The 14,770-nt window shown below is 36.1% G+C and overlaps 2 protein-coding genes across 5 annotated transcripts in view; both read left to right on the forward strand.

The window, feature by feature from the left end:
- The window catches only part of LOC132151479 (PRELI domain containing protein 3B-like), a 401,075-nt gene that overhangs the window by 3,174 nt on the left and 383,131 nt on the right, over positions 1-14,770 (forward strand). For 2 of the 3 annotated variants that reach the window (XR_009436411.1, XR_009436412.1), the window contains exons 3-6: positions 344-433; positions 759-829; positions 927-1,029; positions 1,161-1,594. Coding sequence is in view for 1 of the 3 variants with exons in the window: in XM_059559590.1 (XP_059415573.1) it covers positions 344-433; positions 759-829; positions 927-1,029; positions 1,161-1,280 (384 nt within the window). In the remaining 2 variants the exon portion in view is untranslated. Of the gene's footprint in view, positions 1-343; positions 434-758; positions 830-926; positions 1,030-1,160; positions 1,931-14,770 lie in introns of those variants that run through there. The other variant, XM_059559590.1, reaches the window with a different exon arrangement.
- Positions 3,639-10,030, forward strand: LOC132151470 (aurora kinase C-like). Of its 2 annotated transcripts, none has more exons than XR_009436407.1 (9): positions 3,639-3,904; positions 4,129-4,197; positions 4,747-5,002; positions 5,078-5,111; positions 5,731-5,922; positions 7,477-7,615; positions 7,703-7,851; positions 7,991-8,249; positions 9,475-9,575. XR_009436407.1 is itself a non-coding variant. In XM_059559577.1 (9 exons), the coding sequence occupies exons 2-9, from the start codon at positions 4,132-4,134 to the stop codon at positions 9,704-9,706; spliced, it is 1,182 nt and encodes a 393-aa protein (XP_059415560.1). In that variant the 5' UTR covers positions 3,640-3,904; positions 4,129-4,131; the 3' UTR covers positions 9,707-10,030. The 2 variants fall into 2 exon arrangements, 1 of the variants encoding a protein (XP_059415560.1); XM_059559577.1 differs by having other exon boundaries at positions 3,640-3,904; positions 7,991-8,165; positions 9,536-10,030.

Raw genomic sequence — 14,770 nt, forward strand, 5'->3', positions numbered from 1 at the left:
AACCCGTCCGGCCTGTAAATGAACTCACTGTTCCGTTCTGTTGAATTCATTTAGAGTTTTCTTGTTGTTGGAAACGATCACCATAGTGGCGTCTTTTTGAGAAATGAATGAGATCTGAATCATGTTCACATGCTGCTCTTCAGGCTTAGAGTAATGTTCTGTAAATAGAGTCAGTGCTAGTATAGCTCAAGGTAATGTTGCTGGGTTAATTAGTTTATCTACTTCTGTTTTGAGTTCAGGTTTATTAAGTTGACTAAAACTCAAAAATGCCTTCAGATTCCTTTCTCTGTTTGTGCTGTTCAACATGGTTTATTCATCAAGCTGTTGTTTTGTTTTCCCACAGATCATGGGCAATGCGCGGTCATGTACGTACATCCAGGAGCACTCTGTAGTCAATCCCAAAGAGAAAACCTTTGAGCTTCAGTCCACTAATGTAAGTGATATCATTTATTGTGTCTGTACACATCAGCGCATGACATTCATCATCACTCGTGCCATGTGATTCATACACTGAGAGTTTGCTCCTTCTCTCACACATCCCTGTTCTTCATCCTCTGGCCATCACAAAGCAGTATAGTCTTCATAAATCAAGAACTTTGAGTTCGTGTGATAGAGTATCATCTGGAATGAGACGAGACCTGTCTCTGCATAATAGAGTTGCATTCTGGGATTGCTGGGAGTGTGTTGGTTTATGTAATGTTATAAACAGCATACTCTGAAAGTGTAATTCCCATCATGCTCTGGTTTTCTCACCGTAGATCAGCTTCACTAACATCGTGTCTGTGGACGAGCGGCTAGTTTACCGACCGCACCCAGACGACCCGGAGAAGTAAGATTCCTCACGCTTTCTGATCTGATCTGACCTGAGTTTGAGTTTCTCCATGAGCTGCTGGTGTAATGATGTGTATCTGCTGATGTTCCCGCAGGACCATGCTCACGCAGGAGGCCATCATCTCTGTGAAGGGTGTCAGTCTCAGCAGCTATCTGGAGGGACTCATGGCCTCCACCATCTCCAGCAACGCAGGAAAGGTCAGCTAACCCCAACACACTCCACCAATCACTGACCGTTCTGCTTCAGATCCACCAAATGGATGTTTATTGTGTAAAAAGTATGTCTAAAAGATGCTCCGCTCAGTCTGAGGGTGAATGTGTGTGCGCAGGGTCGTGAGGCGATGGAGTGGGTGATCAGACGTCTGAACACCGAGATCGAGGAGCTGGCCATCACAGCCAGAGGAACCCTGAGGACACCGATGGCTGCCGCCGCCGTCACCGAGAACTGACCGCTCCTCTCTTCCTCTCTGTCGCCGCTCTTTACACATCGTTCTCCAATGGTGGAACTTCATTCCCGGCGTCCTGCGCATCCGAGCGTCTACATTAGAAGCTGACGGGACGTCCGGCGGCGGAGAGTCGGTCTCGACCGCTGGTGACACACAACCCGAAGAACATGAAGCGGCAGTGGAGCGCTCATTCACAACAAACCCTCAAACACAGTTTTAATGAATCAGTATAATGGGACAGACCCATGCTCTCTGATGTCATGATGGAAGAGGAACGTATGCCAAACCATTCAGCTCTGTTTCACGGGACTCTTACAGTCAGAGGACGCAGCTGTTCAACACACTTGAAAACTGTTAGGAATATTATAACTTATCTTTATTACTATTATTATACTAGTAACACTTAATCCAAGCGGCAAGGAAGGGAACAAACATATCCAGAGTAGATTTGGAGGATCATCGCAGATGATTCTTCAGAAACGCTGAGCACTGAAGAGATGATGGTGTAGGAAACGACAGAACGTCACATGACCAGCATCATCAGGAATGTTTCATATAATGTTTATATATTCAGTAGTGAACAACAGGGACGCTGGATCCAGGCGTGAGGTGAAATGTGTGTTTGAGGAGGATGAAATACATTCTATTTATTTATTTATTTAGAAACCTGTTTTTACTTCTCAGAAGATCTGTGTGTTTGGTTTACTTGAGCTGGAATATTGTGACGAACTAAAATAAAACGACTGCATTTAAACAACTTATTTATACTGAAATGATGTTTGTTACTGGCATATTTAGTATTATATCAAACAAAACAACTTGGTGCAAAGGTTGAAATAATGTCTGTAGTGTTTTAGAGTTGGCCGGTACTGATCTCTGTTCTTCATTTGTTCTCCGAACACAGCCAAAACTGCTTACAAATGTTGAAATGAAGAATCATACGAATTCATACATGCTGCTTTGTTTATAATGGTACCTAAATAGGGTCGTATTTACTTGCTTTAAAGACGCTTTACCAATTTTGAGATAAATTACGAGATGTCTTGTTAAGAAACTAAAATAAATATTAGTTGTGAACTTCAATAAACAGAGCCTCTAACACAAGCACTCTGTATTTTTAATCTATCTATGTGTTTTCTTTTATTTATTATAAGAATCTTGACCCTTTAAAACTAACATGTAAATGTATTATGAATCAATTCTGGTCAAACTAATTTTGTCATATTTCATTAACTGTTTTGGAAGACTTTGAAAATAGAAAAAAATATTAGAGACAAAACAACAGGCGGAGTTGAGAGAGATTTGTGTGTTGTAGAATTAATTGAATAATTAAAAAAATTGATAGCAGAAACATGCAGCTTCTTTCTGCAAAGACCAATCCTTCTGAATTATGTTTGATCTATAATTTCAATATAAGTATTTTATAACAGTATATGTTGTATCCATGTACACTGCACTCTGATGCTTTTTTCAAGATTCTTTGATGAATAAAAAGTTAAAAAAAAAAAGCATTCACTTAAAATAGAAATCGGTACTGTTAAAAATATGGGGTCAGCTGATTTTTTTCTTTCTATTTTTGAAAGAAATTAATACTTTTATTCAGCAAGGATGTGTTAAATTGATAAAAAGTGACTGTAAAGACTCACATTGTTAGAAAATATTTATATTTTAAATAAATACTCTTTTTTAACTTTTCATTCATCAAAGAATCTTGAAAAAGTATCGAAGGTTCCAGAAAGGTATTAACCCTTAAAACATGTTTCCAGCACTGATAAATCATCATATTAGAATGATTTCTGAAGATCATGTGACACTGAAGACTGGAGTAATGATGCTGAAAATACAGAGAAATATATATTAAAAGCATATTAAAACAGTTATTTTAAATTGCAATAATATTTAACAAATCATTTTTTTTTTGGATAAAATAAATGCCTTGATAAGCAGAATATATATATATATTATATTTGTGTTCAACTTTTGAACGTTGATTTTTAAAAATTACATTTAATATTAATTTTTAAATGTCATATATTTTAATGTAATATAGTTGGATACAGTGCAACATTAACTTTTGGCTCACGCTCCTGAATCTAGTTTTATTAGTAGTTATGGCTACTCTGATCTGATGGTCATATAAAAATATGATATAATAAAGACTCAAATGTGTGTGATGATCTTTAGCGCCACCTGCTGGTCATTTCCGCTCTACAACGATACTTTTTCCCCCGGCTTTGCTTGCGTCACATGACGAATTCTCCAGCAACCAATAGGATTCCAGTTTTACAGCTCCATCTGACCAATCAAAAATCTGATAATTTTTAAAGGTATTTAAAAGTGGGATATTTGAAATTAAACAGGCCAGTTCCGCTGCCGCAGAGGAGGAGCGCTTCATCCTCTTCAGGAATAAACAGAAATAAATACATATATATTATTATTGTTTTTTTTATTCATTATTAAAACGCACACACGGCTGGTTTATCGAATGGTTACAGGTTATTAAAACGGCGAGGTGGAAATAGTCGTGTTTCCGTCGGATTTGAGGAGGATTTCTGCTGTGGAAACGACTAACGTTAAACGCTTCATTATTGACACTGTCATTTCTTTAAAGCTTTTCATTTTAAAAGGTTCGTTGTTTTAATAGATTTGAATTATCAACATGCGTTTCGATGGGAACGTAATTCTGAACGGGTGCCGTCGTGCGTCAGGGCCTCAATCCTTACATTTGTTCTTTATTAGTCAGAATGTTATTGTAGTTTAGTTAATGATGTGGTTAAGGTGTTTTGTGTGTCTATGTGTGTGTGAGATGCGTTTATTATATTTAATCAAATAATATGTCGTTTAAACTCAGAATATGGAAACTGCTGCAAGAAACAAATCGAGCAAAGGCCTGAAGATCCAACCTCCTGAGAACGAGAAGGTATTTGAGACTATATTGTTATAAACTTGTGTATTTATTCTCCAGATGTCAACATATTGTGTGTTTATATATGTTTTGCAATCGTCTATTAACCGAAATCAAAATTTGAATATTTAAATAATATTATATTTAATATACTATTTCCTGTGCCATCACATTACATGTGTATAATTAAAATTATATTTTTATTTTTTGCAATTGTCTAGCTATCAAAATCATTTGAAAGTTTTCTCTTTAAACCGTTGTTTTCAGCTCTTTTTTAAAATTTAATTTGAAGATATCTCTCTTTTTTTCATCCTGGTTAAAGTGGCGTTTGTATTAATACTCCTAGCTTTCCTCTTTCCATCTCTCCTCTCTGTATTTAGATTAAGGGAATGCTAAATATCACGTTCAGATCTGGGTTTACTGCGAGTAAATGGTGTATTGTCTCAGCAGATGCTCTTATCCACATTCATCTGTAGTATAGTTATTACCGTGATTTGTTTCTCTTTCTGAAACACATGCATGTAGCTGTTTTTGATGCATGTATGTTGTGTTCCTGTTCTGCAGGTTTCTGCTGGTGGACCCAAGAGAGTTCCGGTGACCCAGAGCGCTCAGAAGCCCGTGTTGACGTCGAACACGCATGTTCTCGGCTCGGCACACGGACCGCAGCGCATCCAGCGCAAGCCCATCGGAGTCCCTGTTCCTGTGAAACCCACACGTCCCGGAGACCAGAACCTCAATCCAGATCCACTCAAGACACCAACACAGAGCAAACCTCAGGCAACAAAATCTCCTGAACCCAGCAAACAGAACAGACTTCAGCGTAAGAGCCACTTCTGATCTTCTAACACTACGTCACTCTGAGAACATCATAATCACTCTTTATGTTGCTTTCCAGAAACTCCTTCCGCTGGAACATCCAGTAATGCCAAGTAAGTCATCTACAGTTTAGATTTTCTATCATGTTAATTGAAGTATTCACACTTAAAAGTGCACCTCAAAGCCATTTTAATATGAGGGAGAAACATTATTGGTCTATTTTGCTTCCATAACATGTCATCTTCCAGACTAGTGGAAAGAAAACACTCGAAATACACATTTAAGTGATTATTTTATTAAACTATCAATTTAAAACGCAGTCCATATCTTTTAAAGAGTTTTTCTTCTTTTACGTATAGAGGTGATATGTCGTATACGATAATTGTTTAAACGATATGATTTGACATTCGAGTATGTCACTGTACTGCGTGTGTGCATTTAGAGTTCACTCTTTCACTGCGTGATTTAGTTTATTAAAACACATTTAGAATCCCACAGAATCCAGGATAAAGGGGAAAATATGACTTTTGACTGATTTAGTTAATATCACAAACAGTAGTTTTTTTTTTTTCTCCAAATACCAGTACAACTGCAAGGGTGACTTAGATTTGACTTAGATTTTAGACTCAAGTTCCTGTTTTCGCTCTATTTCCAAAAAACACGTCTGAGCTGGTGCGTGAAATCACAGGCGATGGGTGATGAGAATTATAATCTGATGTGTCTGTTCTCTAGGAAAGCGTGGAGTTTAGAGAATTTCGACATCGGAAGAGCTCTGGGCAAAGGCAAGTTTGGGAGTGTGTATCTGGCAAGGGAACGTCAGACCAAGTTCATCCTGGCACTTAAAGTCCTGTTCAAAACTCAGCTGGAGAAAGCTGGAGTGGAGCACCAGCTGCGGAGAGAAGTGGAGATCCAGTCACATCTCCGGTACCAGCTGCAAGCTTTTATCACTCGTTAGACTCGTTTCTCATCAAACTGAATCTAGGAGTATTTGCTAACTTCAGCGCTGAGTAGAGTTGGTTCAAACGCACAAAATTATGTCAGAATCCTCGTAACCAGTCGGTTTTGTGAATGTGAACGGTAAAAAAACAAAACTAATTTGCGTTCCGTGCGTTCGGTCTTAACATGACCGCAGCCTAATAAACCTGTTTCTGTCTGTCATTAATGTTAAAGAACAAAAGAGAAAAATAATTTATTGATCTTCCCTGCGTAACTTTTGTAACTTTTAAGAATTAATCTGTTTTATTTATTAGAAGAAAACTATGCAGTGCTATTTTACATTTATATTTTAAGTTTTGTTTGGTTGTATTTACTTAATTAGCTAAATTGATTATTTTTTGTTTCATTTCATTACTGTTTAATTGTTTTTAATGTTCAACAGTTTAGAAAAAGACCACAATGTAAATGTTTTAGGCTGCTGATTTTTAGGGATGTAACGATTCACTCAACTCATGATTTGATTCGATTCAGTTTTTTTTTTTTTTTTTTTTTTACAAAATGAGATTTAAGACAAATTATAAATTAAATCTCCTTTTATTATTGCTTGGATGAAATGCTGCACGTTTCTTTATGAAATTGAAATATAACACTATAATAATATACTTCTAAAGCACTTGCATATTATTTCTCTTTTGTTGGTTTTGTTTGTTTCTATTGTCTTCATTTTTAAGTCGCTTTGGATCTAATCATCTGCTAAATGACAAAATTTAAGTATAATGTAAATAAAAAAACTAAGTTGAACTTTCAAAACAAGTTCCAAATCAAATAAGTGACAAATAAAAAAAAAATCTCATCATATAAACAAAATAAGGCTTTGTCTGGTCTTTCCATTTTAAAATGAGAGGCAACCACTGAATTATAATCATGATCCAAACAAAGACGCTGCATGTATTCAACAGGAGCAGTTTTTAATCTAAATAAGATAAAATTTCAAGCAAAAACAGAATGGTTGGACTTCAGTTTTGTGAAACTGTACATAAAAATATCTGTATGAAACCGAAAGCGTTTCCTTGGTTACCACTGTAAACAAAGCACCTGAACTTATGAACAGCAGTGATACAGTGTTTCCTTGGTTACCGCTGTAAACAAAGCACGTGATACAGTGTTTCCTTGGTTACCGCTGTAAACAAAGCAGCGCTGCACTTATGAACTTTAATATGCATCATACAGAGGCAAGATGAAAAGAAAAAATACCATCTATACTTTTCTAAAGACAGTAAGTTCCCCTCAGACTCAGATACATTCATATAAACTCCTCCCCTAATTGAATCACAATCTGTTTAGCATCTCAACTGAATTGAATCGTCACACATTTGAATCGATTTGCAACCGGATCACGGTTAATCTTTACATCCATACTGATTTTTGTTTGGCCAAAAAGAATAAATATGCTTTATCTAAATGTTTTACTTTATTGGACCACATGCTTTCAGAAAGTGAGATCTGTGTGTGTTGTGAAGTAAACTCGCTGTCTCCTTTCAGACATCCCAATATCCTGCGTCTCTACGGTTATTTCCACGACGCGGCGCGTGTTTATCTGATCCTGGAGTTCGCTCCTAAAGGAGAGCTGTATGGAGAGCTCCAGCGCTGCGGGACGTTCGATGACCAGCGGAGTGCCACGGTCAGAAACCACTGAGCGCTGTGTGTTTGAATGCTCATGATTAATACATTAAGACTGATAACATCTCATAATAATGTCTGTTTGCAGTACATAATGGAGCTTGCAGATGCTCTGAGCTACTGCCACTCAAAGAACGTGATTCACAGAGACATCAAACCTGAAAACCTCCTGTTGGGGGCCAACGGAGAGCTGAAGATCGCAGACTTCGGATGGTCCGTCCACACACCCTCCTCCAGGTCAGTCCTCTACTTGAAGAATCATAACTTTGGTGTTGTTCTTGTCAGTGTTTGTTTAATTTATCATTGAAGTGCAGCATATTGTCAGTATTTGCGTGTTGGATTCTGGTTAATGTGTGTTTTATCATGTGTCTGTCAGGAGGTCGACGCTGTGCGGTACGCTGGACTATCTTCCTCCAGAGATGATTGAAGGCAAAACGCATGACGAGAAAGTGGATCTGTGGAGTCTAGGAGTGCTCTGCTATGAGTTTCTGGTTGGCCACCCACCTTTCGAAACAAAGAGCCATGACGAAACGTACCGCAAGATTTCTAGAGTAAGTGAAATCTTCAAAAACTTCCACTAGCTTTGCACATAATCTTGAGTCTGTCTGATGTGAATGTGTCGTCATCAGAGGTGGGTAGTAACGAGTTACATTTACTTCGTTACATTTACTTGAGTAATTTTTTGGGGTAACTAATACTTTTCGGAGTATATTTAAAGATGGGTACTTTATACTCTTACTTGAGTAAATTTTCGTTACTGTGGGCGACGCTCCTCTCGTTACTTTATCTTAATGCAATAAATGTTATTTATTATATCTCACGCGCTGAGCGTCTGAAGCGGTTCACTCGGAGTTGTAACGTTTAACATCAGCAGCGTTGAAAACGTGGCTATAGAACTGCACTGAATAGAAAGCAAATCTGCAAAGGCTATTATTTGCTAGCGATGGAGATCCTTATAAGATGAACACCGCGTGTGCTGTCTACTGTTCAACAGGTAATAACTTGGGCTACATTCGATTACAGTACACGATACCACTGTGACATTAGTTTGTTGTACGAGTGTGGCTTATAACAGAGGGGAGTCAAGAGATAGATGTGTTTTTACAGCGCTGCGCATTATAACCAATCACACATGATTCTGTTGAGCTTATTAAAGCATTGGCCAATCAGAGGCGTTCAGATGAGTCATCGCTGAAATGCCGGTGCTTCCTTCACTCGCTCCTGACTGAATACCTCTTTCTGGCGAATTCTCTCGTCAGAAACAACAAAGTGCAGATGTGTGTACGAATCTTTAATTAAGATATTGATTTCACAGTTTCAGTGATTTTAATGGGAGTTTCTGAGAGTGATTGAAATCTAGACTGTCAGTGAAAATTATCTTTAATAATGTAAATGTTATTTGCTCTCTTTCTGAACAATGAAAGATTAGTAGCAATATTTATATCACATTAACTTTCAATGTTAAATTCACATTTAATATAAAGTCAGCCGTATTAAAAATATGTTATGGCATGACACCTATATCTGTTACTTAAGTAAACAGACAGGGTTTTATAATAAATTACATAAATTGGAGTAAAGGCTGATGAAATATATACATTTATACACGCACACATACATTACATACATTTTATCTATATATCTAAATAAAAATAGGCTCAGTATATATGACCCAAAGTAACTAGTAACTAACTACTTGAGTAGATTTTTTTTCCCGATACTCTTTTACTCTTACTCGAGTAACTATTCAAGACTAGTACTTTTACTTTTACTTGAGTAAATATTTCTAGAAGTACTCTTACTTTTACTTGAGTACAGTTTTTGGGTACTCTACCCACCTCTGGTCGTCATGTCTCGTAGGCTTTCACTGTTGTCTTGATTGATTCACGTGTTCACACGTCCCATGTCTGTTTCTCTCCAGGTTGAGTTCACGTATCCGGCTCACGTGAGCGAGGGCAGCCGAGACCTGATCAGCAGACTGCTGAAGCACAACCCCATGCACCGGCTCCCCATCCAGAGCGTCTTGGAGCACCCATGGGTGCTGGAGAACTCCTCCAAGAAACCAACCCCTCGCACGCCAACCAGCAGCTGAGGACCAGATTCAACAAAACAGACTCATGTGGCCGTAATGCGTCTGATCTTTGCTACCGCTCTTGGGAATAACTTTATGATTTGTATGTTGTTTTTTGTGTTTTATTGTTAACCAGTGTTGGGGGTAACTCATTACAAGTAACTCGAATTACGTAATTGGATTACTTTTTTCAAGTAACTTGTAAAGTGCACTTTTTGAGTGAAATCGGGAGTAAGATGTTACTTTTAGTTTTAGAATTAATGTGAACATGCATTAATTAATCTCACACACAAAGAAAATCTTAATTTAGTTTTCTTCAAAATTAATAAAAACAGTTAAAAGCAACTCGGAATATGAGTCAAAGCTACAATATAATTAAATGTTAAATACAAATATCCTTTATATATTTAATAACATTAACCAATTTGCTGCTGACCTTTGATCCAATTCAACCATACTAATAAGCAAAAATTACACAAGATAAACTAACATTTATTGCTGAACTTTCTTCTTCTGTGTTCTACTGTACAGACTTGAATTTACATTTCCTTCAATCTGAGGATTTTGTTGCGAAAGGGCTTTTACATTTGCCAAAAATATAACTTTTTATAATAAAAACAAACAAGTAAGCCCAGCCCATAAGTAACGCAAAAGTAATGTAATGCATTACTTTTAATAAAAAGTAACTAAGTAACGCAATTAGTTACTTTTTAAGGAAGTAACGCAATATTGTAATGCACTACTTTTAAAAGTAACTTTCCCAACACTGCTGTTAACACGCTACAATTTACATCCATTTGTAAATATGTAATTAAGACACAGATTGTAAAGTTTTAACCATTACTTGAATCCGAATCAGAATGAGCTTTATTGTATGTTTACACATACGAGGAATTTGTTTTAGTGACTGGAGCTCCACTGAGCAACAGAATGATGAAAAAGTATAAATGTGAATGAAACAAGAAATGTTCTTTTATTATAACTTGTGAGGATCTCAATATAGAACTTAATGTATTTCACGTTTTGTGTATGGGAATAAATTTCTTTAAAATATACCGCTGTATGTCCTTTTTTATTTTTATATTAAATAATGGATACTCTGATAATACTCAATTATCAGTTGATGTGATGTTTTATATTGTCAAGTCAGCTTTATTGTTAATTCTTCCACATGTACAGTACATGGTGCATACAGATATTGGTTTTTAATCACTGGTTAAATACTGATTTGTTAACGGTTTATAACCCACCACAGAAGAAGGAATTAAAAAGGAGCTGATGCTTTGCAAACAGAAGTGTTTCTTTCAATCGAATCTCATTGGTGCCAGTTTTGCCAACTAATTGGGGAAGTTGCTAAAGGCAGATTGATTTGTTGCTAAATGACGTTATGATGTCATTGCGTGATGACATTTTATCATAAATGTGCATATATTATTGACAGTGTTGGGAAGGTTACTTTGGAAATGTAATAGGTTACAGATTACAAGTTACCCTGTTTAAAATGTAATAGTAGTGTAACTTTTTCAATTACTTTATTAAAGTAATGTAACTAATTACTTTTGAGTACTTTTTGATTACTTTTCTAAATTTGTGAAAATTAAAGAATAATAAATAAAAGCATATACATCAACTTAAATACAGTTATCTAGCATGTGACGTGTTCTGTGTAATAAACTCCTGAAACATTGGTGTTTTTTTAAACTGCTGTCTCTTTGTATATGATATGATGATAGTTTTCTCAAAATAAGTAAAATGCACATGAAGTGACACAGAGCAGTTCTAGAAATTATGTTTATGTGCTCGTGTACTCCTATATTGAGGCGGCAGAGGTTGAAAACACTGCGAGCTTCAGTAGGCCTATGTGTAGTAAATGAAACCATGTCTTTGCCATTAATTTACAGGAGGGGCGGACTAGGAAAAAAATTCAGACTGGGAAATCCAAACTCATACAAACAAATTCATGGACAAAACTATTTTTTATCTATTTTAAATCTTTAATTTGGGGACATGCAAAATAATCAAAAGTTCTCTCCTGAACTGCACCTTCACTTAAATTTTTCTCTTCAGTCTCTTTATTTTGCCCTGTTATCCATCTCTCTCATGACTTTAATACTCAAGATTGAACAAAACTATACTTTACAATACAATACTCTACAATACTACAATATCTTTATAGAAAAATACACAAGTCATATTTTTCCCTTACAAAAATTAACCATGCTTTTATTAGCCTATATAAAAGTAAAATAACCTTGTTTCATTTTTTATTACAAATGGATTTGTATTTATTTTTAAATAAATACATTTGTAAAATAATTTTACATTTTTGGTTATCACAGTTAAACAATATTTACCATTTTCTCTGGATTTATAGTTAAATATTAAAATGTTAATTTTCGTAAGGGTTGTGTTGTTGTCTGTCCGTAGCTCCCCCTAAACCAATAAAAAAAATCTGAATTTTTTTCAGATAAATTCCTACTGTAACATTACAACAGATAATAATGATGTCCTTTAAATAGTATTTTGAGTGATGACTGATGAGCAACGTGCTGCTGCTTGATAAAATAAATAAAAAACAAAGACAAAAAAGCATCTTTACAGATGAAACTGACCTGAAACCCTGAACAGTAGTTCTGCTTCTCTGCTCCAGCAGTCCACTTTATTCTCTCTCTCTCTCTCTCTCTCTCTCTCTCTCTCTCTCTCTCTCTCTCTCTCTCTCTCGCATTGATTACTCTGAGTCTGATCCAAAGCGTTTGGCGGAGGCGCGGAGAGTGCGCGAGTCATGACTAACAATTCATGATTCATTAGAGATTTAATTATGAAATGGCGGATTCGCAAATGATCACTTTAGTACATTCGGCAGGCAATAATACAATAATGATATTAAATAGCGGGCCAAATCGGCTGCCGGGCCACCGGGAATTGTGCCGGTTCTCCCGGTGTCCAGTCCGCGCCTGATTTCCACAGACACGCAGAATGTGCAAGTCATATATTGCATTTTTGGGGATTAATATTCACAGACACTAGTCGATGTCATGTTTTGATTCAAGTGTACTGACTTACTTTTGATTTAGTCATCCAAAATGTGGCATATTCCGTCCGCGTTAGGCATTCCGTTTTTATGACTGGATTCTACGAACCAGACTGTGTTTCCGCATCCCGGAGATTATTAGGGCGGTATGTCTTAGAATTGTCAGTGCAATTTGGGAAATAAATCAGTTAAATCTGAATGTGGATGTGTGTAAATATTCAAATGTAATCCCCTTTGTAATCGTTAAAAATTTCATAAGTAACTGTAATTTAATTACTCATTTTTTCGTAGTAACTGTAACTAATTACAGTTACAATAATTTTGTAATTAAATTACGTAACGCCGTTACATGTAACTAGTTACTCCCCAACACTGATTATTGACCAATTGGAACTAGCAACTTAATGCATATTTGATGTTTGTACTGTTAGGCATCTTTCTCCGTCTCTCTCCAGATTGGTGTTGCTTGGCTTGCTAGCTGTTCAATGGTTTCCTCATGTAATTTAGAAGAAAATATGTGGCTTTTTATAATTTTAGTCACTTTTTAAAAAGTTGCCAATTTTTTTTTTTTTTTTTTAAAAGCTAAATTTGATGCTATGTGCTTTTTGAAAAAAAAAAGTTGCTAAGTTTGGCAACAGTGGTTGGCGTTTTCGCATTTTCAAAATTCGCGCCACACGAAGTGACCGTTGACGTTTGTAAATTTAAATCTGGACGCGTGAGATTTTAAACTCGGATTCTCAACGAATAACTACTTGAATTTCTGCTATTAATGCTTAATTTTATAGTGCTTATTTAAAGTATGATAGGCTTTCGTCCATGTGGACTTTCAACTCAGGACATTCTGCTAATTATCTCTCTCAACTGTGTTAATTGATACGGTTGGAGCGACAATGAGGGTGAGTAAATACAGACTTATTTAATTTCCTTTCGTTCTGTCAATTGAAAACAATCTTTTAACAAAATTGTATTATAATCTGGCATTTTTTGTTAAAAAATGGTTAAAAACACATTAGCACTGCAGTCACGGTTAAAAACACACGGTTAAAGACACGGTTAAAAACACATTAGCACTGCAGTCCATGTGAATAAAACAGTTTCCGTAAATGTTCAGATGCCTCTCAAAGATCTGCGTTGGGAAACTCAAACGGTCCATTAGCGGCTGTAGCTCTCGAACCCTGTGAAGTGCTAAACGTGTTTCTGTCCAGCACTCTCGTCTGGTTTTCGGCAGTATTTCATGTTTCCTCCAGGTGGCGCTATTAGCTCAGTCTCTCGGGCATCGCGGGGTCCAGGAAAGAGAAAATGGCTCCTCTGGTTGAACTCGAATTCCCATCATGCACCACGAACGACATTTGCCAAAATTTTCCACACGAGTTCATTACGTTAATATAGAAAAATCTAAAAATAATCCTCAGACGATGATGATGCAAAACATTGTCATGCATAATTATTCTGTGCATATATAAAATCTAAACTACAATACTGTGTAAATATCTGTTTTTTTTTTAATATCTTATGCATTATATATATATATATATATATATATATATATATATATATATATATATATTTCTACCTATAGATTTTTACTGTCGACACGGTTTTTTTTTCTTTTGTTAAGGCGCGCGCACGCACACAAACCATAATAAATCTCTGCATCTCTGTATTTTCTTTTTTATTTATTTATTCCATATTAGCCCCAGTAACGTAGAAGCAGACTGTGTGCTCGCATGTTGTTTTCTGCGGAATCAGAGCCGAGAGCAAAAATCTGTCGCACATTTTCTGTTTGAGTTCACTTCATTCTGTTATTGGCTGTTGCTCTGAAACACGAATGACAAGTTGCATTTACTTTTCGCATTATCATTTATTTAATAAATATATTCAAATAAATTAATTGAAAAACATGTAATGCATTTATTAACCGCGGTCATTATTCTTTAGATTGTAATACTGAATTAAAATGCCTATTTTCCAACCATAATTGTGATCAGCAGTCACAGTTTATTTGTCTATTTCAGGATTTATGAGAAAAGAGGATTCTTGAAAATGCATTTGCC

This window comes from Carassius carassius, chromosome 10 (genome assembly GCF_963082965.1).
Source record: "Carassius carassius chromosome 10, fCarCar2.1, whole genome shotgun sequence".
Lineage (NCBI taxonomy): Eukaryota > Metazoa > Chordata > Actinopteri > Cypriniformes > Cyprinidae > Carassius > Carassius carassius.

Excerpts from the sequence above, each read along its gene's own strand:
- LOC132151470 (XM_059559577.1), top strand. The coding sequence starts at position 4,132 with ATGGAAACTGCTGCAAGAAACAAATCGAGCAAAGGCCTGAAGATCCAA. Across the intron at positions 5,923-7,476 it reads GAGATCCAGTCACATCTCCG|ACATCCCAATATCCTGCGTC; the intron begins GTACCAGCTGCA and ends GTCTCCTTTCAG. Across the intron at positions 8,166-9,535 it reads CGTACCGCAAGATTTCTAGA|GTTGAGTTCACGTATCCGGC; the intron begins GTAAGTGAAATC and ends GTTTCTCTCCAG.